Here is a 24,000-nt window from a genome sequence, read left to right as displayed (position 1 = left end):
TTCTGCAGTGTGTTATTTTTCTTAATTAGATTCCATGACATTTCTGGAGTTAGGATCATGGAGGGGAATGGGGAAGGACATGAGAATAAGCTTAATTTAAAAAGCTTCTTCAGTAAATATCAGAGAAGAATTATGCATCCTTTACTTGGTGTTAATCTCTTATGCTTCAAAGTGTGTGTTCATGTTGTTTTTGCCATGTCCTCTTCCATGACTGATTTTTTAGGGTGTCTAAGTTTAATTTCTTCCCATCTCCCTCGCCCTCCCTTGTGGTAACAAAGCCAAGGCACTTAAACATTTGACTTCTGTTTGACTAACAGCGAAATGCTTGGGATTTGGTTGATTTTTGTGGTTGGGTTTTTTTTTTTTGTGTGTGTGTGTGTTTGTTTGGTTTTTTTTTTTTTTTTTTTGGGTGGGTTTTTGCTTGTTTGTTTTTCTCTGAACACGTGTTTCAACCTGTGCAGATCTAGGCTAAGGTAATGCTTCTGGAGGCTGGCATTTTGGAGCAGAGGTTGAAGAATTTTCTGAGACAGGTGATCAATATCAGGACTCAGTGAAACAGTCATTTTCATGAATTTATATAATGTATAGCATGTAAGCAAGGAATGGCAGAAAATACTGTTTTGTAGAGTACAGGACTTGAAAATATGCTCATTATTTTTTCATGTTGTCAATAAAATAAATAGGTTTAAAATTAGGCTAGTACTGCACCTTGAAGACTTGATTTCTCCTGGTACAGAGGAAATGAACCCGTATTTGAATTGTTTATTGAGCCTTGTTTTTGAAGCCCATAAATTCATGAGGGATTTCTAGCTTTTCAAGCAAAGCAGCACTTTTTCAGTGCTCTTTGCCTCTGGAAGTAAACACAAACAGTGCTGCATTACATCCTTGATTCTGTAATGATTTCATTTTTAGGTGCAGATTTCTCACATGAAATTTAGCTTTTCCAGTCTAATTCTCAAGAGGAATTTTAGATTAATAGCTTGTTTATGAAAATGTGCATATATTGCTCTTTTTAGCATTTTTGTGACTCTATTTAGAACTTTTTGTCCAGCTGTGCTGGGAGCATCTCCTGAAAGACTTCTAGTTTTCTGGGTTTTTTTATGTTTGTTTTCCTGACTTGTGGTTGAAATGTTGTTTTCAGTTTGTTTTCATTGATCTTTTTTTAATACATGGGGTAGAGATTCCTGGACACACATGGTCCATGCAGCTTTGTTAAGCCTTCTAATCTTGGGAGGTCGATTTTTGGTATAGCACACCCCGCTAAGGGTTTACTGTCTGGAAATGAATCATTTATAGGTCCTGGCATTCACAGCAGAAGTTGCCAGGAGTGAGTTACTGGAGCTCCTACCACCCTCTGCTGGGTCTGCCTCATAAAAAATTATTGTAAGAAAATTTTTCTTGAGAGTCCAGCTTTTTTTTTTTTTTTTTTTTTTTAAGGGAGATATGAAATATTGCCAGAAATCTGATGGGTTTTCTGTTTCCTGGTAGAATTTGGCAGTGTTACTTTGGCCTTAGCTAATTGAAGAGGATTTGCTTAGACACAAGGTGACTTTTAGACCTGAGCAAGAAATGTTTATGACCTAATACTTTAGAGGCATGTTTAAGACTTTTAAATTTGCTGAAAAAAAGGTTCAGAAAGCTGGATGAGGGTGACTTCTTGCAGGAGATGTGTTTTGTGTTCTTACTCTGTTATCTGTCTTTAAAATCACAAAATCTGTTTAAAAATGTCAGTAATTATATTTCATAACAGTAATATTTCAGTTATTTGTGTTGCATGCATCTCAAATACCAGTACTGTGAGAACTACTGAGCTGCCTTCATTTTCTGCAAGCACACGGCCTAAATTTGCACATTTAAGCTATCCAGTTTTCATAACATAAAGTTATGTCTGTTCCTTTAGCTGTACGTTGTAGCTATGCCACTTATTTTAGGGAACACTAACATAAAGAAGATTGGATTTGTATTTCAGTTCGTTGCCTACATGTTTTTCATTTGTTTTCCGTATGATCATAACAATTCCTTTTCCTAGGAAAATTATTTTGGGGAAGATGACATGTACACTGATTTTGAAGAGGTTATTTCAAGCCCTGTTCTGTCGCTGTCAACATCCTCAAGCTCTGGGTGGACAGCTGTTGGAGTGGAAAATGACAAAAAAGAAAATGAAAGTTCAGTCAAGCCTGTTCACCCTCTTACTTTACGCCCATGGGATATCACTGTGCTTGTTAATTTGTACAAAGTGCATGGGAGATTGCCAGTGGTAAGTACTTTATTATCATAAAAGAATTTGCTTCATGTAATTAATTTTTTTGAGTTTCATAATCTGGATCCACATTTAAATGCCTGGAACGTTTAGTTGGTGTGGTGCTCACCAAAGTGTGTATATACTCTCTGCTGGAACTGTGGCTATCTAAACGGCTTTGAGATGGGATTTGTTTTGTTGATCTGGGAGGCAGAACTGGATAATTTTTTAATGTTTGTTATTCACAGAACTTGATTTGTGTAATATTTTTGATTGCCCATTACGATTTCTTTGCTCATTAGCAAATTTGTCTCATAATGGTGCAGTCTGCTCCTGAGTTCTTAGGGAACCCCAGGAATAAAAAATCCAGATAAAACATTGGGTTCACCCAAGTAGGTTTGAATTGCTGTTTATGGAATTGTTAAAAGGTTTTTGAAGTTGCACAGGCTTCTTTTTGGGTATCCACTTAGAGGAAAATTGGTGTACTTCCTGCTCACAGATTTGCAACTAATAGTAAAGTTTCAACCGTGTTGTGTATTTTCAGGTTCTGAAACAGATGTGTTTATTTTTTATTTCAGCATTGCAGTCCAGATGGTCCAGAGTGCCCTACAGCTTTCTTGGAGAGGCTGTGTTTTGAGATGAAGAAAGGATTTAGAGAAACAATGCTTCAGCTTGTACTGTCTCCAGTGAATTTGTTTCTGAATGACAATTACCAGGTAATCAGTCAGTGCTTGTGTGTCTGTATTGTGGAAGCTGTGTTGATCTTAAAACTGAGTTCTTTTTTGGTAGGAATTTCGTGTTGTGCAAAGTTTTTATTAAGGCTTGTGAATTGTAAGAAAAATCTGATGCGTATTTTGCAAAATCTTTATTTTTGTCCAGATTTTTTTTTTTCATTTTGTCAAGAAAATAAATAGGATTAAATTAGGCCAGTGTTGCCTCTTTTCCAACAATTGCCTTCTGCTTCCTTGTCCTTCGCAGCGCCCTGCAGTGGACGAAGTGCTCCGGGAGGGTCACGTCAGCCTGTCGGGCCTGCAGCTCCGCGCTCATGCCATGTTTTCCGCGGAAGGGCTGCCCCTGGGAAGTGACACTTTGGAATATGCCTGGCTGATAGATGTGCAGGCTGGAAGCCTCACAGCCAAAGTGACAGCACCACAGGTACCATCTAGAAACCATTCTGAAGTGTTGAAGTATTAACCTTCTTCCTTGTAAAACTGGTGCAGCGTGGATTTCTGGAGAGCGCGTGATCTGTGCCTTAAGTAACCTTTACTTTGTAGCTTTAAAACCTAATGATTTCTGTAAAGGGACAGGAGATGCCAAACGAGCCATTGTCACAGTCATGTTTTAAAGTAGGAGGCAAACAAGGTCATTTGTGGGAGTGTAGTATGGACAGGCCTCAGGAGTAGCTCCTCACTGCATAAATTCTGCTGCTTGGTCCCACTGGAACATAGTTTGCTTTCCTGGTATTGCATTTTGTTAGGTCAGTCTTAGCACTAACCCCTTTTAATTTTGCCATTTATGTTACATTTGTCTTTCCAGCTAGGTGAATGGCTCCAGGTATACAACAGGCAGATCATTTTGATTCATTTCTGGTGTGGTCTGCCAGATCTTTAAAGAAGGGTTGCTTTGCCAGTGTATTGAGGCATAAGGAAAGTACATACATTCTATTTGGTAGTTACTATTTGCTTTATTTATTTTTAAATTTTTAAGACACTTCTACATCTTCTTGTTCCTCTAAAAATTGGCATTATTTTTTAGGATTAAACACATATTTCATTAGGAGACTTCTGCAGCAAATAAAATCAAAATAAGGCATACAAGCAAGTTTAGTAAGTCTAAAGAATAGACATTTTCTTGCTACATATACAGATGCCTGTGGTGGTACTTCCCGAAATGCTGCCACTGATTTAGATGATTTGTAGTATTTGCTCCACTGCTCTATGGTTCAAAATTAAACTCAGTTGATTCAAAGTACTCGAAGGTTAAAGAACATTTCTAAATGTTTAATGCAACCTAAAGATTTTCTTCCCTTACAAAGCCATTCTCAATTGTATGCATCATACAGGATTTTTATTTTAAGTTGTCAGCACTGTTGTGGAGCAGAACTTGCATTTGCTGTTTCAGGTTCATAGGCTTTTTTCCTTCCATAGTTTGATGTATTGCAAGAATTTGGGAAGGGACTACACTGAATGGAGGAGAAGAGATTTTGTGCGGGACAGTCATAGCTGTATTAAATTCCATTCAAATTACTGCTGATTTTAAGTGCCCTTTCCTTTGGCAAGCCAAAGAAAACCCATTTCCCTCTCATAATAGAGACAGACAGTCATGAATCATTTCCTTTATGAGCACGCTAACTATATAAAAGACTTAAATCAACAATAGGCTAATTACTAGATCTAGCAAGAATCAGCAGTGTTTTGTTGAGCCAGTTTCCTCCTGTGCTTTCTAAATGTAACTTTTTTGCTTTTATGCAAGTAAATCTGACATTTAAATTATGAATAGTAATGAAGTACCTTGAGGTATTCTTTGTGATAAAGTGTGGGGAGCTCTGTCTTTACAATGAAGTTCTCAGCTGACTGTAAGAGCAAGAGCTGCTGCCTTTTATTAAGAAATAATTTAGGAAATTGTTTAATGTCACCGTGCTTTTCCGTGAAAAAGTACACACTTGCATGTTGTGGTGCACACGAGATTAAAAATCAGCCTTGAGTAGCAGGAAGGTGCTGCAGCCAGGAGGGTGTGGTGAGGCCTCCTGCTCACGTCCCAACCCCTGGGGTTGTTGTCTGTTCTCCATCAAACACCACAAGTCCGTTTTTGCGTGGGTGATGATGGACAATGTGCTGTTGTTTGCTTACAGCTTGCCTGTCTTCTGGAATGGGGCCAGACCTTTGTGTTCCACGTGGTGTGCAGGGAGTTTGAGCTGGAGCGGCCCAAATCCGTAATCCTGTGCCAGCACGGCATCGATCGCCGCTTTTGTGACCCAAAGGTACCTTTTCATCCGTCCTTACTGCTCTCTGTACATGCACAGGTTCTCTGGAGCAGTTCAGAAACCAGCCTTAACGTTACTAAGACACGTGGAGTACAGTCAAGTTGAATGTTAAACACAACATAAATAAAAGGATTGGCACAAATTAAGCTCCTAATGGACATTGATATGTCTTTCCTTTATTCATTCTTTTCCCTTTTCCTTTAGATGAACTCTGTGCCTGGGCCGTGCCCAACGTCTGATGACTTGAAGTACACGATGACACGCTTAGCCATGGATGGAGCAGATCTGTATGTGGTAGAACATGGCTGTGCCACCAATATCAAGGTAAAAATATTTCTCTTAACAGCAATTAAAATACTTTGTCGATAGAGATATTTATATTTTTGATAGAATATCTTCCTTGCATGCAGTGTGGACTAAGCAGAATTCCTAAAACTTTAAGGGATAAAACGTCATCATGGACTGGACCAGGAGTCGGTCAGTTTGGCTTCTACTTATTAATCCCATTAATTATGTTGGAAAATGGTAAGGAGGAGTATATGTCTCCCAAAATAAAAGTGGAAGCTGCAGAATTGGTGTAAAATAATTTAGAACACACCGGGCAATATAAATCATATAAATCTCAGTGTTTGTACCTGAGAGCTGCTAAGAACTTGTGCTGTGAATTAATAATTCAGCAAATGGAAATGATTGATATGGATCATGTACAAGTCAGTGCTGAACAACTCATGATCCTCTTGTGTGAATTTAGATGTATCTTTGGTAGAGAAGGGAGAAGTGTTTGTGCCACTGCCCGACTGAATCCACTGTTCAAAAAGGGCTGTGCAGAGAAAAGCTGATATTCTCTCCATTATCCTACTGCACAGGATAAAAAAGGAGTAATTTATTCAGTGTAGCAAAATATAAGTTTAGATACAGTTGAGTTACAGTAACAACAGAAAAGAAGAAAACTGCCTTGCTGACATAACTGGGTAGTAATTATGCTGTTAGTTAATAAACACAGTTTTAAATGGTAGACTTAAAATTAAAAGTTTTGGGCGCAGCTTCACATTATGAGCAAGAATCTAACTAAAGGGCGGTGGTAATTATTTTAGATATTTTTTTAATGACGCGGTATCTCATGGTTTGAATGGCTTTTTGCCCTGTGGCAGTAAAAAAATACATTTGAGCCTCCAAATTCTTTTGAATCCAATATTAAAAAGCACCATCATAAATATTAACGGTGTCTGCAGGCATAAATAAGAATGGCAGTATTTTCAAAGGCAGCTTAATAACCTGAACCACTCTAGAAAATTACATCCTGAATGTGTTTCATTCAAATTAAAAAAAAATGGTTTTCGTGGTCCTTTGTAATCTGTGACAGAGATGAGAAGCAATAATTTAATATTAACCCTGGGGGTAGCTCTGCCATGGCTGTATTATCTTTCAGCTTTCCTTGTTTTAGAGTTGTAAGACTCGATCTGAAATTTCAGGTGCTTTGTGTTGACATTTTGGAGAGAACTCAAGCTGTGCAGGAAACTAGCTCCAATGTCTTCAGATTATTTGAAGACTAAGCAAGTTGGAAAGTTTCAGGTTTCTTGGGTTTTAGATGACAGTGAAGAAGTTAATGATTTAAGTTTTTTAAAGTTTCATTACAACATCTGTTGACAGTTGTTTTCTGTTTTGATCTGTTTACAAAAGGATGCTTTCTAAGTAAATGCTTTATTTTTTGTTAAGTACAAAGTGTCTGAGATTAATTTCTAAGTTGCCTTCTTTTATGTGTGTGCTGACCTGTATATAAAACTGCTTCCCTGGAGAGAAGTTTACTGAGATCTTTTTGGGCTGTAGTATGTGATGTGTTAACTGGTTTAAGGCCATTCTTCCTTTGTTTCACTCACAAATAGTCAGGATTCACGTCTAAATCCCATTTTCAGATGGGTGCCATACGCATTGCAAACTGCAACCTGCACAACCAGTCTGTTGGGGAAGGCGTCAGCGCGGCCATCCAGGACCTTCAGCTCAGACAATATGTTGAGCAGGTGAACAACTGCAGAACTGGCCTCCAGCCAATATTGAGGAGGGCATATTGGCTGGAAGCTGGCTCTGTCAACCTGGGCCTCATCACTGCTGACATCGCTTTAGCTGCAGATCATCCTTCTAAACACGAAGTGCAGAGGCATTTCTTGGAAACGCACGATAACCGAACCAAGAGGTGAGAGATGCGGTTGAGGGAGGTGCATTTAAAGGGATATCTTTGAATCTTGCTTTCGCTGAGCTTCAGCATGGTCATGTTTTTGTTTTATTTTCTGCTCTTCTGCCTTTTGTAGGTTGTGGTTTTTGTGGCCTGATGATAATTTGAGAAATAAGAGAAGCAAGAACAAGTGTGGCTGTCTCGGTGGTTGTCGATTCTTTGGTGGCACCTTAACAGGACTGGATTTTTTCAAACTTGAGGAATTGACACCTTCAAGCAGCTCTGCTTTCTCAAGCACAAGTGCAGAATCTGATATGTTTTATGGACAGTCTTTACTTCAACCAGGAGAATGGATAATTACTAAGGAGATTCCTAAAATTTTAGATGGTGAGAATGCACTGTACTGTATTTTTACTCTATTTTGCCCAAAAGTATAGTTTCTTAATGTTTTGCTATTTATAGTGTTTATGAGTCTGGTACAACTGCTTGTGCTCTTGTGTCCTGACCCCTTCTAAGAGCAGACAGAGCTTGAGCAAGCTTTCATGTGCTGGATTTTTATATTAACATGCAACTCCTTTCTGAGTAAAAGAGTTTTTTGGCTTGTATCTGTTCTATGTATATAAAAGGGAGCCGACCAAGACAATCTGATATTTTGCTGCCATGATTTTATCAATTTTTGTCAGTACAACGTGCTAATATGTGCATGCATTTCAAACCTACGGCTTTTATTTAATAATGATTTTTATTTCAGTAGGCAGGGAAGAGTCCACTGCAGTTGTGTTATCAGATATTCAGTTTTTCTTTTCTGTCCCTGATCCTAGGTAAAGCAAATGGTGTCAAAAGAAAAGACTGGGACTGCAGATCTGTGGGGATAGAAATGGAAAGGAAAGCACAACACCTGAGCCTCCAGGTGCCGCTGCGCTCCCACAGCTCCTCATCCTCTTCAGAGGAAACGAGCAGCTCCAGTGCTGCCCTGCCCTTGCTTGCAGGGGAAAAGGACAGCCCCTCATCCACTGCTGAGGATCACCTGGGACAGAAGGAGTTCCTGCCCAGTGCAAAAAGGGAAGATGCTCATGGAAGGTTAGTACTCCTGTCCAGGTCGGTGCATAATTCAACTTTTGAATGCTCCAAGATGTAAGAAATTGATTTAGCAATTTTTAAAGCTGAAAAATGGTGCTGCTGAAATTCATTTCCTGGCTTGAATGCCACTTTGGATCCCTGATAGGGGATGGTTACCTGATTAAGGTAGAAAATCCAGCATGTAAAGACACCAGCACTTGCTGTTAAATGTTTGGCTTTACATCCTCTGTGTGTAGACAAGTGGCAGAATTCGGTATGCAGCCAGCATTATGAAGATAATGGTTACACTAATAGAAAGTCACAGAATCACTGATGCATTTGACAGGTTGTACAGTGTGGGAAGAGAAGCATTAGTAATGCAATAAGGAAGTGAAGTGTTTATTTTCGTTCCCAGTGTCGCGGTGGAGGGTGCAGAGGGCCAGCCTGTGTCCCCTGGCCCCCAGGAGAGGCCTGTGGGCCAGTCCCCCATGAGGTCCCCACTGAAAAGACAAGCGTCCGTGTGCTCCACCCGGCTCGGCAGCACCAAGAGCCTCACGGCAGCGTTCTACGGAGACAAGCAGCCCGTCCCCGTGGGAGTGCAGTTCAGCAGCGACGTGTCCCGCAGCGACGAGAACGTCCTGGACTCCCCAAAGCAGAGGAGGAGCTTTGGCTCTTTCCCCTACACTCCCTCAGCAGATTCAAACTCGTTCCACCAGTACCGCTCGATGGATTCCAGCATGTCCATGGCAGATAGCGAGGCTTATTTTTCAGCTGCAGAAGAGTTTGAGCCCATAAGCAGTGATGAAGGTCCAGGAACCTATCCAGGGAGGAAGAAGAGAAAAAAGCAAGCTCAGAAAACTGAATACAGTAGGGGGTCTATTTATCACAGTGTGGAAGGGCCCTTAACAAGCACAATCCACGGAGAAATTAGTCAGGATATGAAAACGTTGCCAATTAAGACTCATCCTTCCCAGGCTTCATTTGTTTCAGCTCTGGGAGGAGATGATGAGCACGTTGACAACATGTATGTCCTGGACTCTGAGAAGACTGTGGAACGTGAGCAAATAACTTCCCAGCAGCCTGTAATGGCATGTTACCAAAATTACCTTACACAGTTCCAGGTGATCAACTGGTCAGTAAAGCATCCAACTAACAAAAGAACTTCCAAATCCTCATTACATCGCCCTTTAGACCTTGACACACCAACGAGTGAAGAAAGTTCCTCATCTTTTGAGCAACTCTCTGTCCCAACTTTTAAGGTATGGAAGATGGAGGAGTAGAGAAAGGAGTAAGAAATCAAAATAACTTAAAATGGCTTAGTACCAGTTGTATGAATAAGCTAGAAGAAACTTGAATTTTCTTGGCTTTTAGTTAAGAAATACCTTGAACTTCTGACTTCAGACAGTGGGGCTGAGTGGCTGGGAGGTTGTGGACAAGGAAAGATGGAGTTCGAATTCTGTGGATGTGTGTTCTGAATTATCACTGTTGCACTGAAAAATGCTGGCTGTTGAGTGCTATACTGCTGAAGGATATTTATGTGAATTTTGTTTACAATATGTTATACAAAGTTGCAGTAACATTACATTTAATGCTGATAAAGTACAATTTAGGCTCTCAGTGCTTTATTTCAAAATAAAATTGCTACTCAGATTTAGGAAATGATTATTTTTTTTTTAAATGACCTGAGCATACATGCTTAAGGAAGGAGCTGAAATGAAGTACATGAAAATTAATGGTAATGACTTGATAGAAAATAGGTGTTTGAGCTCTGGAATGGAATTTGTTATCATTTGGCAGAAAAGGTTTGTGTTCATGCAAACCTTTTGTAGATTAGTATTTGAAGGGTTTTTTTTAAAACCAGTGAGTCAATGTTTAAGTAAATGCTGTATAATCTGATTTTTCAAGGAATTAAAAAAGTAAACCTAAGAGTTCCTGTATCCTATATTGGAGAATCTGCTTCTAAGGGATTCTTTTAAGAAAAACGGCTTTAAGGCGAATTTTTAAAGATTCCTTGGTTGGGGAATTTTTCATATATGGAAAGAATGTAATAAATTTCTTCGCGCTTTTATCTTAGATTGTTAAACAGGGTCTCACAGCTAACTCATTACTGGACAGAGGCATGCAGCTTACAGGATCAACATCCAAGTAAGTTGAACACAGCCTGACATTATTAGCATATTTTTTAAGAGTAGGATTTTTCTGATACTCGTCTTAAATATTTTGGCTCCCATTAGCCCTTTCAAAATTTGGTTTACAGCAGTAGTTTTCAGTACCTGATCTATTTCAGAACAGATCATTCTATTATGAAATGTTTGGGTGTGGTCAAAAAGAAAGTACACAGTGCAAGCATTAAATTATTTCACTTGTACGTTTTCAGGATTACAAATGGTGATTCAATTTAGATGAATTTGGAGGTGCTAATGGCAAGTGTCCATTTCTTTGCCAGAAGCTGAACTTGCAACTAGGGAGGGCCGTGCCCTGGGATTATATTTGTGTACTTTCTAAGCTATATGGTAGAAGAAACCTGCCATTATGTGGATTTTATTAAGAATTAAAATGAAACCAGAACACTTCTGTATTTGTTTTTCCAAAGCCTGATCATGAATGTGTATTTGACTTGTTTAGCACACCTTACACTCCTTTGGATAAGAAGTCTGCAGAGAATACAGATGATGAAACAATAACAGAGGAATGGACGTTGGATCACCCGGTCTTCCAGACACGGACAACGGCAATAGTGGAAGTAAAAGGAACTGTCGATGTAGTTCTGACTCCTCTTGTAGCAGAGGCACTGGATAGGTAACTTTATTTTGATGATACTAAAATTTTCTGAAATCACAGCTGTTCTGTTCAGCAAAAGCTTATGTAAAAGGATTGAATAATGTGGCTGCTGGAACAGCAGGGCCTGGTGCCCAGTGGATGTAATTCTGCATTTCCTATGAGGTAACTGGAAGAATGGGAAGTGCCCTTTGTGTCTGCCAGTGCTTATTTTTTCCTCTGTAGTGTTAATTACATGTGGTTGATGGTGTGCCATGTGAAACTGGGAGTTTAAATGGTCTCTTGTGGCTGGTTTCCCCTCCCAGGTACATCGAGGCCATGGTGCACTGTGCCAGCTCCCGGCACCCGGCAGCGATCGTGGATGACCTGCACTGCAAAGTCCTGCGGGATGCTGTGCAGAACAGCAAGACCAGCTTCTCAGAAAATGTGAGGAAGGAACAAGGGAAATCCACATGGATTTGAGAGAATGGTCTATTCTGTATCTTACACAGAAAGTTTGAATTGAATTTAGTGTTTTGAGATATAGTAGCTAAATGTTATATTAATTTTGAATGCATACTTGCATACATTTTTATATTCAACTCCTACATACTGTCTTTCGGTGACCAGAAATCTCTTCCAGGATTGAAGTTTTTCTGTTTTGGATGGTCTAGTTCATAGCTACAGTAATTTACCTGAGATCAAATCACACATTCTGTTCTTTGAAATTACTATAACTGATATTCTTAAGTATTACATTCATCTCAGTGAGACGTTATTTATTATTCTACAGTAGTTAGGGAGAGCTGTGAAAGTGCCTGTGGGTTTTTTTGCAGTTCATCTGAGACTTTAAAAAATTAATTTAACTTAAAAAGAATTGTATGGTAGTTCTACAGAATTAGGAGTTCTTTCTGTCCAAGGTAATGACCATATTTATATTTTATGATTCTTTAGACTCCACAGTGTAGTGGACACTAATAATTTGCTTTATAGTAAGTTGTTTTATATAATTTACATGTGTAGACTTCAAACTTTCAGCTGAAGTCTGGTTGTTAAAGTTTACTGCAGAATGTCACTGCTGCCCTTATGGTTTTAGACCTACTGTACCTCTAAGTGCTGGAGCCTTTGTTCTGGAAAATCGTGGTAAATTGCCTAAAATAAAGTCAAAATCTCTTGCTGCTACAGTGCTGATAAAATATCCTGTTACTCCTGAGCTCAGCAGCTCTTGAGTTTGTGCTAATAAATTATTTTCCTCCCCTCTTCAAGTTATCTTCGAAGCAGGACATCAGAGGAACAAAAATAGACACCACCATGACAGGAACAACAAACCAGGGACCAGCACAGACCAATCTCTCACTTAAGCAAGATAATGTGACAATTAAAGGTCTTCAGGCCAATGTTACTGTTCCAAAGGTAACAGCTTTTTTTTAGCTTATTAGTAGAAAAGTGCCTCACAAAATGACCCTTATTTTGCATCCCTGTTTGTTCCCCAAAAGCTGAAGTGAAGCTGTGCATTTGTGCTAGAGAACTAATGTTTGGAGTAGGGTAGGCTGTTTTGGAGCTGCTTAATTTTATGATGGTAGAATGTGCAATAGTTATATAACAACCACTGTAGGGGTAACTGGCTGCCATGTCTTTAAATTATGTTCTAGGTGTGATGGTTTTATTTTTCTTTTTACTGAAAGTATAAGAAAAGATTGTATCAGAAATTAGTGATTAATGTAACGCTTTTCTAAGTGTCTTTACTCTGATGCAATTTTGTGTACAGGTGAACCTGTGTTTGCTACAAGCATCTGTGGATGAATCCCCAGGAGTTTCTTCCAGCAAAACTGTGACTCACGTTTCCTTAGTAGCGTTGTGTTTTGATAGAATTGCTACTCAAGTTCGTATGAACAGGTAAGAATAGTTCATGTCACTATTTGTCACAACCTTTAGACATATTTCATTTGATTATTTTTGTTAATCTCGAGATCTGCTTAATTGTTTTTTCTCCCTGACACTGAAAAGGGGTATAGTTGAGGAGACTTCGAACAATGCAGAAACTGGGAGGAATTCTGTCACATTCGATCGTTACATCCAAACCAGCAAAATGCAGCCCCAGTCTTCTGGCTCACTGAGATCCAATTCTGGAGCAGAAAAAGGAAAAGAAATTGCTGCTAAATTGAACATCCATCGTGTTCATGGACAGCTTAGAGGTCTTGATACAACAGGTATTAAACAATATTAAAATGTGGAAATGTCAGCTTTCGTAGAATCAACTGGTTATAGTTGGTCTTTATCTTGTGGTTTGGTTGTGGCTTTTTTATCAACAGATAAAAAGCCACTTGCACCTGAAGGTTTTGCAGACATGTGAAAAAGAAGTTTGGGATGAATTATTTTCTGTGAGTCCACTAAGTGCTAGATTTAAACTTGGGCAAACTACAAACTGTCTAGACAAACTTGTAAGCAGTTTGTGTGGCAGATGTGTTGCACTGTAAATACTGATCTGCACTGCTGGAATTTGAGGCCTGAGCTCCCTTCCTCCCAGCTGATCTCTTTTCAGCTACCATTCTTTGTCACCTTATGCAGGGAATGAATTACACTTACTTGCTTTCTTACTGCTTTCTAACACTTTCAATGATGTGCCTGTTGTACCAGCAATTTCACCATGACAAGTTTTAAGTAGGTTTTTAACTAGAGTGGTTTTAAAACTGAAAATGAGATCTACCCAATTGACTTCCTCCTTGTTTGTGTTAAGGAAATGTCTTAAAGAAGCTATGAATTAAATTTTACTGTAACTCCTGATCCTGGGAAAACTAAACAGGAAAAGATGACCAAAAGTAGAGGCAGTTTTTGTTAAACTGCTTCAGTTTTGATGGAATCTGTACCAGTTTTTAGTCAATCCCATGATGAACAGGAGTCTTTAGACATGAGGAAGTACTCTGTAAAGCCAGTATGATTAAAAAATACGCAATAAATAAATAAACAACAAAACTCCCACTGCTCTGCAAAGATGAGTGAGGCAATGAAATTTTGTGAGGAAAACAAAAACAGTAAGAGAAGACTAAAATGGTTACATCCGTTTCTACTTAGTTATGGGTAGAATCTTAGCAAAAGTGCCCTGTATCAGGTATGCTGCAGACAATCAAGAGGGCCAGTTTTGGCATTCTAACCAAGAAAAGTCACCATCTTCTATTCAAAAGGTTGGGAAGAGCCTTTCTGCAGATTTTAGCATTTCGTGTATACTTCAGAAGTGGATGCAGTTAGAAATTGGAGGCAGCGAGTAAGGATTAAAAGGGATATAAAGTGACTCAGTGTAGTTGTCTTCCTCATGTATTTGACATTTAGGTATAAAATTGTTTAAAATGTTGCTCAGTCCTTGTTTTTTTCCAAATTTAAAAATTTTTCTGCCTGTATTAACATACCAGGAGAAAGACTTTTTTTTCCCTCTTTCTGTGCTTCTTTTTCTTGCTTGTGCTTCAACTTTAAACTTTTTCTTTCTTTCCCCCCCCCTGCCGCTTCCTATTTGAGGAATACTAAATGGATAACTCCCCCAAAACACTCTAAACTTCAGAGAGCTGTCTGCAGATGTAAAGTTTTTTCCATTTTGTAACAAAGTAGTAAATATGTTTATTTTCACAGATATTGGAACTTGTGCAATAACAGCCATTCCTTTTGGGAAATCAAAAGTTCTTTTTACTTTGGAAGAGTTGGATGAGTTTGCTTTTGTGGATGAAACAGATCAACAAGCTGTTCCAGATGTAGCTCGAATTGGTCCTAGTCAAGAGAAGTGGGGTTGGATAATGTTTGAGTGTGGAATTGAAAATTTAACTATAAAAGGTAAAACTTTAAAAGCTTTATATTATATATTATAAAGCTTTGTATTATTTTGTTTTATGAGATTACTGCCAATTCTGTTGTTAGGTCCTCTTGTTTAGCAATTACTTGATTAGAAATCGTTGAATCTAGGTGATACTGAATAGCACATGTCTGTGGTAAATAAATTTCATAGGTTATACAATAAAGACATTTTTAGTTGTACCACTTATATAGTGTATGAAATAATTTCATATGAACTGGTTTCATCAGTTTCTGAGCTTGAAGTGAAGGTTGAAATTGATGTTTTCACTAATCACTTAAATCCTGACCTTACCCACAAAAAGTGCATTATAGAGCCAGAGTTTTCTCTGGGAGGGGAAAGAAGCTAGCTTCAGAAAGAAAAAAAACCCCACAGTACATATGTATTTTCTATCATCCGAATTATTTTTTTCAGAGAATAGTATTTAATAACAGTCTCTATGTGAATACTCTTCATCTGCTTGTGATAAACCATCAGAAGCTCGAAAGTGTAGTGATAAGTTGTTGAATGAAATGTTAATGCATCTTGCTTAACCAAAACCATGTGTATTTCTCTGCTTAAGTGCAGATCTTTTCTATGGGACATAACTTACAGCTGTTTATGTGCTGCCAGCCTTTACAGTCTGGGTACTTTTACAGGGGGAAGACAGTCTGGGGCAGTGTTGTATAACACATTTGGAGTCATGGGTAAATCAAGAGACACAGAGAGAGGTGGATTGCTTGCATCAAACAACTCTTCAGATTCCCCAACTGGTAGTGGTTACAACACTGATGTGTCTGAAGATAACCTCCCTTGTGACAGAATAAGTCCCTCTTCAGATATTAATGGAAATTCAGTTTCAGATGAGCAGGTATGTTCATACTGGGTAGAAATGATTGGTCACTCATACTGTCTGCTTAGACACTAAACTTCCAGCTTTCTGCAGGATCCCTTGGGAGGTTAATGAAAAAAAAAAGTTATGAGCATGGTATAGTATGTTAGTGCTTTTAAGTGTAATAATTTTGGAAAACAATTTCCCTTCTGACTTCACAATTCCTTTTTTTAAGGATGAAGGTGTTGAATCTGATGATCTGAAAAAAGATATCCCCTTGATGCCTCCTCCCCCTGACTCCTGCAGCATGAAGTTGACAATCAAAGAAATTTGGTTTAGTTTTGCAGCCCCCACCAATGTGCGCTCCCCAGCCCATATATATTCAAGGTATAATTTTACCTGATTTTAAAGAAAGAAAATGGCAGTTCTGCTTTAAGTTGCATTTGTATTTGGTAGGTTCTGAATGGAATTTCAATAATTTTTGAAGCTTCTCTGGAAATGGTAATTTTGAGTTTGTGTATATCACAGTAAGACTTGCTTCAGTTTTTTACTGTTGTCATTTCTATGGAAGTGCTGCTAAAAATTGTTAGCTAGGCATGATTAAAAGAAGAAAAAAGGAAGAGTAAAAAACCCAAATGAAACAAAAAGGCCTCACTAACAACTCTGGTGAGATGGATGGAAATGTGTGAGGGATAAAGGCAGGGGAGGGTATTTGTTTTGGGTAGGTGAGATGCTAGTGAACAGCTCAGTGCTTTTGGTATTCAACCTGATATCCTCCATGATCTTACTGCTTTTGCACTATAAAGGTCAAAATACATCTTTCTAAGATTAGTTTTTCAGAGCCATATGATAGAAAATACTCTTCTGGTACTCTTGCCTCAGTCCTTTAGCTAAAGTTGTTCATGACATGTAACAACAGTTCATGTGGGATTCAGTCAGTGATGAGAATTTCAAACTGTATGATTTCAGTAGGGAATCAAATGGGAAAAGGAGAAGGAATAGCAGTAGCAAAAGTGGGAAGAACTGTGAGTGTGTGAGTGAGTAAAACAAAAATTGCCTTAGGTACTTTTTGCCAGCTTTTGTTTTCTGGGCAGTAAGTCTGTGTGTATTACTTTGCATCAGTGTCCCACCTCACTTGACTACTGTTCATAATAGCATCAGAAAATCCTGCTGATGGCTGCTGCTGCCTGTGAACACCCCTTTCTCTTTATTTTTCTCCACAGGCAGCTGAACCTCCTGAGCACTGCAACGCCTGCAGTTGGCGCTTGGCTTGTTCCCATTGATCAAGTGAAGTCATCATTAAATAAACTGGAAACTGAAGGAACCCTGCGAATCTGTGCTGTTATGGGGTGCATTATGACAGAAGCTCTAGAGGTAAATGACCTTTATAAAATCAATGACCATATCAGAACAGGACAGTGTGATAGGTAATATATAGTTTTTGGAATTCCGGATTTTTCACTGGCAAACTTACAGCATCTCTTGTGAGCCTTTGGAATTGGTCACAAGAGTTCAGTAGCTGTGCTTTCTGTACACAGTCTAAATTTCAGAGCTGTTACTGCTGAGCGAATGTCCAGGTAAAAGAAGACTAAGAAATATGGCTGTAGTGCCTGGTATATTTTATGAAAGAGATTTGTTTGCTGTTGGTTTGATTGGCACCATCTAGTGGGAGGATTTTGATGTGATACCTACGCCGAGATCCTGTCTTGCATTGTGAGATGGATGACCTGAGTGTGACGCTGGTTTGCTGCTCTACTCAAAAATTATCCTTTGCAGCAGTCTCTTATTCTTACCTCCCTTCCTATTTATTTTTCCTCCCTTCTTTCTAGCATTAAACCAAATTAGAAGAAGTGCCTGTTTTGTCTATAACTAGGAATGAGAAGTTTCTTTGGAAATTGCAGCTGGCTTTGCATATGTCTGTTAGTCCAGAAGTAACTTTATAAGGTCTGCAATTTGAATCCAGGCTTTTCTTTTATTGCTTCATATAAATAAATATGCATCAAGAATGATTTTTCACATACATTATTTCAAATAAGGTAGGTACCCATGAGGCAAATCTTTGTTGCAGAAGTTCAAAATGGGGTTAGAAGTTTGTTGTATCATAGATGAAATTTTGTCATTGATGCTCTGTTTGCAAGTATGTTTATATGTTGAAAATGTTTTTATTTTAATCTAGAATAAAAGTGTGCACTTTCCTCTGAGAAGCAAGTACAACAGGCTTACCAAAGTGGCTCGTTTCTTGCAAGAAAATCCTTCTTGTTTACTCTGTAATATATTGCACCATTACCTTCATCAAGCAAATTACTCCATTATTGAGGATGCCACTATGGTGAGTTACCTGGGAAAACCGGAAATACCTCAGTCCTTTAGTTTCAGATGCACCAATTCTAATGTCTTAATTTTGGCAACAGTTTAAGGAAGGTTATCAAACAAGAAAATATAATTCAAATTCATATGCACCTTTAAATTGCTAAGTAGATATTGTTTCTCTCGTTTCATTTTCTTTGGCATCTGCCATTTTTGTTATGGCCTATATATATGCATAATGTTTATTAAACTATTTTATTAGTAAATACATGAGAGATCATAAACCAAAAAGGCATGCCTTTAAAACTGTATATGGCTTTTAAAATCAGATTTCTTTCCCTCTCTATTATATTTCAATAGCCTTTTTATAAGATTTCATTTTTCATGGTTTTAAAATTGAATAAATCTCAGTTCTTGAGGCAAGTGCATGAACTGGTTAGCTTATTCCAAACTCTCTCCTTGGAACTAGTTTTCATGTCTTCTAGAAACAATGGGATAATGCAGACAGTTTAAGGAAGGAACTAGAATTGTACAAACTTCAGGGCTTAAGAATAAAATCTTTCGTGATGGCTTTAGAATGTAAATGTCTAGATTGTAGTGGGAAATAGTTATTTGAACAAACATCAGGCATAAGGAGGAGTGTTTATTCCTGATTTTGTGTCGTTTTCATAATCCAATTCCACAGCTGTCAGATTTAAACACTTTGGTTTACAGCATATTCAGCTGAGAGCCAGTGATCAGGAACAGCACAGTTTGTGGCACAAATAGCACAGTTTGATTTGTGGTCAAAATAACAAGCTTTTGTTTTCTTTTGTTTTCTTTTGGTGTAATCAAAACAATCCCTATATTTGGCCTGAAATTTATGTTCTTAAAATACTGCTTATGAACAATGGATAAAATATAATCTTTTTAATTTCAGTTCTGTTTGTACAGAGTTGTTATGAATCTTAGCCCGTAGTTCAGAGCCTTAAAATTACTCAAGTACTTTTAGCTTCATATTTAATAAACCTGCTTCCTGTCTATTTTTGGCCCCTTGGGCTAGATCCTCAGGTCATGTAGATAAATGTATTTACTGTGTTCAATAAAGCTGTAATTTTTATCTCTCAGCTTTTTGGCTTCTTGCTTGATGTGTTGTGGTGCCAGCATGTTTGTCATAAGCCTCTTAAGCACAGAGATTTAAGAGAGCTTTGACTTCTTCTCCCCTCCAATTTACTTCAAAATGCTGTGATACGAATTTTTAATTTTTAAATTTTTTTTATTTAAAGAGTGATGGCCTTCCTGCCTTAGTGACCCTTAAGAAAGGTCTGGTTGCCTTAGCAAGGCAGTGGATGAAATTCATTGTGGTAACTCCAGCCTTTAAAGGAGTCAGCTTGCACAGACCAACCCAGCCAATGAAACTGCAGCCAAATGCCTGCCATGAGCATGAGGATGGCCTTGGACTGGACAATGGAGGGGGTCTTCAGAGTGACACGAGTGCTGATGGAGCAGAGTTTGAATTTGATGCAGGTATTTTTGTGTTATTGTCTCCATAAAAAGTCATAGGGACAAGTAGCTCCTCTCAGAGCATTTGTATCATCTTTAGTTTTAATGCTTGAACACATTATAGTCTCCTTTTTTAGAATTATCAGGCTTCTTTTTTTATATCACCTTCCTTCCAAAGCTGCTGCTAACAATGGTAATTATAGTATTACAATAATTAGTGCTTGTTCAGGGAAAAACAAAATAGGAGACCTGTCTTTTTTCACGTCTTTTGTCTTGTTATTTCCTGCACAAAATTAATCAACTTAATGATTTTCTACCTTGCAGTTAAAAGGCAGGCAGCAGTTACCAGCTATAAGAGAGTGAACCCAAAGATGTTTGTGTGTGAAACTTGTTTGTAATCATACAGTATAATAGAAATTTTTGCCCCCTTCTCTAAAATATCTGTTTTGGTTGAGCAGAAGCACTTTGGATTATTAAACAAAACCCAGCAGACCCATGTCTGAGGTGTTCTTATTTGTAAATCAGACAGCTCTGTGTAGGTGTGTGTCAGCACTTGGAAGTTCATGACCGCCTGTAGATAAATACACCTGATAATAGATAATCTTGGTTCTCCAAATGTATCTAAATGAGGAAAACTGTTTCCTTGGGTGCAGCTACTGTGAGCGAGCACACGATGCTCCTGGAAGGAACAGCCAATCGCCCTCCCCCTGCCAGCGCTTCCTCCGGGCCTGTCACTGGTGCTGAGATCATGAGGAAGTTGTCCAAGACTCACACTCACAGTGATTCTGTGCTGAAAATAAAGGTAAGTGTGCAGGGCTGGGCACCTGGGCAAAGTGGGCTGTAGCTGGCCTCTTCAGAAGGGATTCCATAGCTGCTGATAATAAACGCATGCAAAAAGTACCTATAACACATGGAGGGTCTGCTCCTGACCCTACAAAAGGGATGCTCCATCAGTTGGCCTATATTCTACATCTGTTCTTTATTGTTTCTCCTGCCAATTAACTTCATGTGCATCCTTCATTTAAGGATGTGCCTTTACCTTTATAGGCTTTGATCTTTTATTTATGGCAGCAGAAACGAGGATTTAACTATCATGATACAAAATCTAAGACTGGCAAAGCTCTCCAGTAACTTGTAGTAAAATTATTGTGTTCCAACCTCATATCCAGACCAGATGTTGCTTCCTTTTTTCAGTTTGCACAGCACTTCATTCATTTCTTCTGCACACAGGGCATTCATCCATATCATTCCTTGAGTTACACCAGTGGAGATACAGCTACAGATTCACCAGTGCACGTTGGCCGCTCCGGAATGGGAGTTAGGGAAAGTCCAAGGAAAGAAAGTCTGCTCAGCTATCTGACTGGGAGTTTTCCTAGCCTGCACAATCTTTTGGAAGGGACTCCTCAAAGAAGTACAGCTGCAGTTAAAAGTAGCTCTTTAACAAGAACAGGTATGATGTAGCATAAGTAAGCCAGAGGGAGAATTGCAAGTGCATCAGGTTGGGAAAAGAAATTGCAACTAACAGAATAAATAAAATATTTTTGCTTTTCTTAGTCTTGATTTTACTTAGCTTCAATTTATGAGTCTTTTTGAATAAATAAGGTCATTTTTTCTTGACCTTGTAAGTAGCTCAAAAAGGCTAATATTTCAATAACTTAGTTTACTATTGCGTATGATAATTTACAGATATTTAATAATGGTCTTAGGAACAAAAATTTGAGAAGTTTGAAACATTGAAATGTTCATGCTCTGTACTATTTTTCAGAGTGTATTGTTATTGGGTTTTCTTTATATGTAAATTAAATACTGTATATGATACTGTATTTTCTCTAAAACCTCTCTCCTTTGCTGTCAGGGACTAAGATATTGTTCAGAAAAAGAGGTATTTTGGTTTCTTAATGACTCCTTTCCTCTAACTAATGGTAGAGATGAGCAAATGCAAAGCCATGTGTAGTGCAACATCCATTAGTGCCACGTGTAACTTCTGTGGTAGCACTTGTAGTGCTGTTTGACACATAATTTAGTGGAATAAACCTTGAGAATTAGGCTTATTTTTATAGTATATTGGTGTTGCCAGTGAAATCGTGCCATGTTCCTTGTTTTTTGCTGACTTTGATGGAACAAATGCTGCAGCTTCTGCTCTATGTGCACAGGAAATACTGTGGCCACAGACATGTTGTCTGAACACCCTTTGCTGTCTGAGCCCTCCTCTGTGAGTTTCTATAACTGGATGTCCAATGCTGTGGGCAACAGGGGGAGTGTCGTACAGGAAAGTCCAGCCACCAAGTCTGGACACAACAGCCTTCCAACAGGTATTGCTAATTTGCAGCTGAGTTTGAGATGGTTCTGGGTTGGCTGTGCCTGTGTTTGCCATATTCTGACTGAAAGTAATTGAGACTGTGACTTAAATTCAACAGAACTTAATTGATTGAAAATAGTATTTGTGGGACTTCCCAGCAAACTGGAAAATGAAAAGATAGGATTTGAGCAAAACTGTTGTTTTAATTTCTCTCACCCTGCCTCCAAAAATTCAGCTTTTTTTTTTTACATTTGGAACTGTCAGTGTAGCTGCCAAAACCATGTGTAGCTGCCAAAAGTTAAGCCATAAAGTCATTTTCTGTTGCTGAGTTCCTTCGATTCTGTTGGCTATTTTTGATCCAATTTGCATATCCTTATTTTGTAATGTGTGCATTGGAATCCTTGCTCTTTCTCAGTTCAATTTTGAGACTAAACATAAACATCTATTTTGAGAGTGACTTAGGAATGGGACGTGGTTAACTGGTGTAAGGGAATGGAGAAAAATCTATATTTCTGAAAGTCTCAGATGTATTAAAGAAACAGATGTGTAACAATTTATTGCAGCCTTATTATTTTTCTTGCCAGCCTGTCATCATTCAGACTTTTCAAATGTGGGTCTTAATTTTCTTTTTCACTAACACTATACTTGAATCTTTTTGTATTAACACTCCTTCAGCTGTGCTATATTAATCTTAGGCACAAGAAGTTGTTTTAGTTTGTTTTTAATATTGAACCAGTAGTCTGATCCTGCAAACATCATGGTGCTGTACATATTGCTGAACTATTGTGGCTTCTTTATAAACTGGAATGTGTTTCTCTGCTGCAAGACTCTTTCCAAATTTGAGTTGGACAACCTCTACCAGTTCCAGCAGTATCAGGATGTTTCTTTATCCTGAATGCCACCTTTGTGAGGTTACAGACCTCACTGTGGCTTGTGTATCCATATAATTAATGTTGCTGAATTAATAGAGTTGGTGGTGGTAAGATTTGCTGTGGTGTTAGTGTTCCATGGGTATTTATTTTTCAGGTGTGGCACCCAATCTTCCTACTATCCCCTCTGCTTCAGACTTCAACACAGTTCTGTCCAGTGACCAGAACACCCTGGATGGCACCCACTCTCAGCACAGCACCAGCCAGGATGATATTGCAGGTGTGGAAGAGGGCAACCAGGGCTTTCCTGCTGTCCAGCTGGCAGATGCACAGGTAAGTGGGGTTGCACATCACCAAATGATGAGTAAGAATATGGAAAATATCAAGGTCTTCATAACTGAATAACTGGGTTTTGTTTTGTAGGTTGTTTTCAAACCTCTGCTAAGTTACACGGGAATTCAGTCGCAGGATGCGATGCCCCTGTGCTACAGGATGTACTTTGGAGAGTACCTCTCTTTCTCAGGAACTCTGGACTGCCTCAGAGCAGATATTGTTGATTCAGACACGGCAAAGGAAAGGAAAAGCAAGCGAGCACGAAGGTGTGCCCTGAGAGATTTTAAAATACGTGTATTGGTTAAAGAACAGAAATTAGGCTTTACATGACAACAGATTTCCAAAGCACTTTAAAGGGCTGCTCCTTATCCTATTATTCTTTTAATCTTTCATTTTGTCTTCCTGTTAAAATATTTTTTAAAATCTTCCTATGGAATGGTTTGGGAATTCCATTTGACTCTCAGCTGCCTTTGAAAATTGGAGATTGGGGAAGGGAGAGAGCTGGTGGGAATAATAGTGGGGGGGAATTTGAGTGGCTCTGCAATGGTGTTTAATAATTAATCCTGTAAATAATGATGTGGCTTTTTGTGAAAATGCTGAATCTTCCCCCAGACCAATTTTGGGCAAAGCTTTAGGATATAATGGAATGATTGCATGCCAAACTAGGTTTCATAGAAGTGGATAATTGCTATGTTAGTAGCACACAGTATGAAATTGTAAAAGTTCATTTTATTGTATTTAGGACTGTGGTAAAAAGGTGATATCCTAAGGGAAGTAAAAGGCTGGATTCAGTAAATTAGATGTAGGCTGTATAAAAAAATGTATTTGACTCTCACTCTCATAAAAAGAAACA

The 24,000-nt window shown here is 38.5% G+C and overlaps 1 protein-coding gene across 11 annotated transcripts in view; it reads left to right on the top strand.

Moving 5' to 3' along the window:
- The window catches only part of KIAA1109 (KIAA1109 ortholog), an 88,908-nt gene that overhangs the window by 31,259 nt on the left and 33,649 nt on the right, over positions 1–24,000 (top strand). For 10 of the 11 annotated variants that reach the window (XM_042048587.1, XM_042048584.1, XM_042048591.1 and 7 more), the window contains exons 20-45: positions 2,030–2,257; positions 2,818–2,955; positions 3,218–3,394; positions 5,091–5,219; positions 5,427–5,546; positions 7,136–7,413; positions 7,529–7,779; positions 8,214–8,472; positions 8,867–9,710; positions 10,526–10,596; positions 11,077–11,250; positions 11,535–11,655; positions 12,475–12,621; positions 12,977–13,104; positions 13,216–13,418; positions 14,830–15,027; positions 15,685–15,896; positions 16,093–16,244; positions 17,081–17,231; positions 18,034–18,186; positions 19,430–19,670; positions 20,300–20,448; positions 20,877–21,096; positions 21,800–21,958; positions 22,972–23,147; positions 23,238–23,413. In XM_042048587.1, coding sequence (XP_041904521.1) covers positions 2,030–2,257; positions 2,818–2,955; positions 3,218–3,394; positions 5,091–5,219; positions 5,427–5,546; positions 7,136–7,413; positions 7,529–7,779; positions 8,214–8,472; positions 8,867–9,710; positions 10,526–10,596; positions 11,077–11,250; positions 11,535–11,655; positions 12,475–12,621; positions 12,977–13,104; positions 13,216–13,418; positions 14,830–15,027; positions 15,685–15,896; positions 16,093–16,244; positions 17,081–17,231; positions 18,034–18,186; positions 19,430–19,670; positions 20,300–20,448; positions 20,877–21,096; positions 21,800–21,958; positions 22,972–23,147; positions 23,238–23,413 — 5,255 coding nt within the window. The remainder of the gene's footprint in view (positions 1–2,029; positions 2,258–2,817; positions 2,956–3,217; positions 3,395–5,090; positions 5,220–5,426; positions 5,547–7,135; positions 7,414–7,528; positions 7,780–8,213; positions 8,473–8,866; positions 9,711–10,525; positions 10,597–11,076; positions 11,251–11,534; positions 11,656–12,474; positions 12,622–12,976; positions 13,105–13,215; positions 13,419–14,829; positions 15,028–15,684; positions 15,897–16,092; positions 16,245–17,080; positions 17,232–18,033; positions 18,187–19,429; positions 19,671–20,299; positions 20,449–20,876; positions 21,097–21,799; positions 21,959–22,971; positions 23,148–23,237; positions 23,414–24,000) is intronic. The other variant, XM_042048583.1, reaches the window with a different exon arrangement.

The sequence above is a fragment of the Corvus kubaryi genome, unplaced genomic scaffold, assembly GCF_017639235.1.
Source record: "Corvus kubaryi isolate FWS band 111438036 unplaced genomic scaffold, C.kubaryi_AGA036_p1.0 67, whole genome shotgun sequence".
In the NCBI taxonomy this organism is placed as follows: Eukaryota; Metazoa; Chordata; class Aves; order Passeriformes; family Corvidae; genus Corvus; species Corvus kubaryi.
The sequence above is the reverse complement of the archived record's forward strand: the minus strand, read 5'-3'. Positions and strand labels throughout refer to the sequence as shown.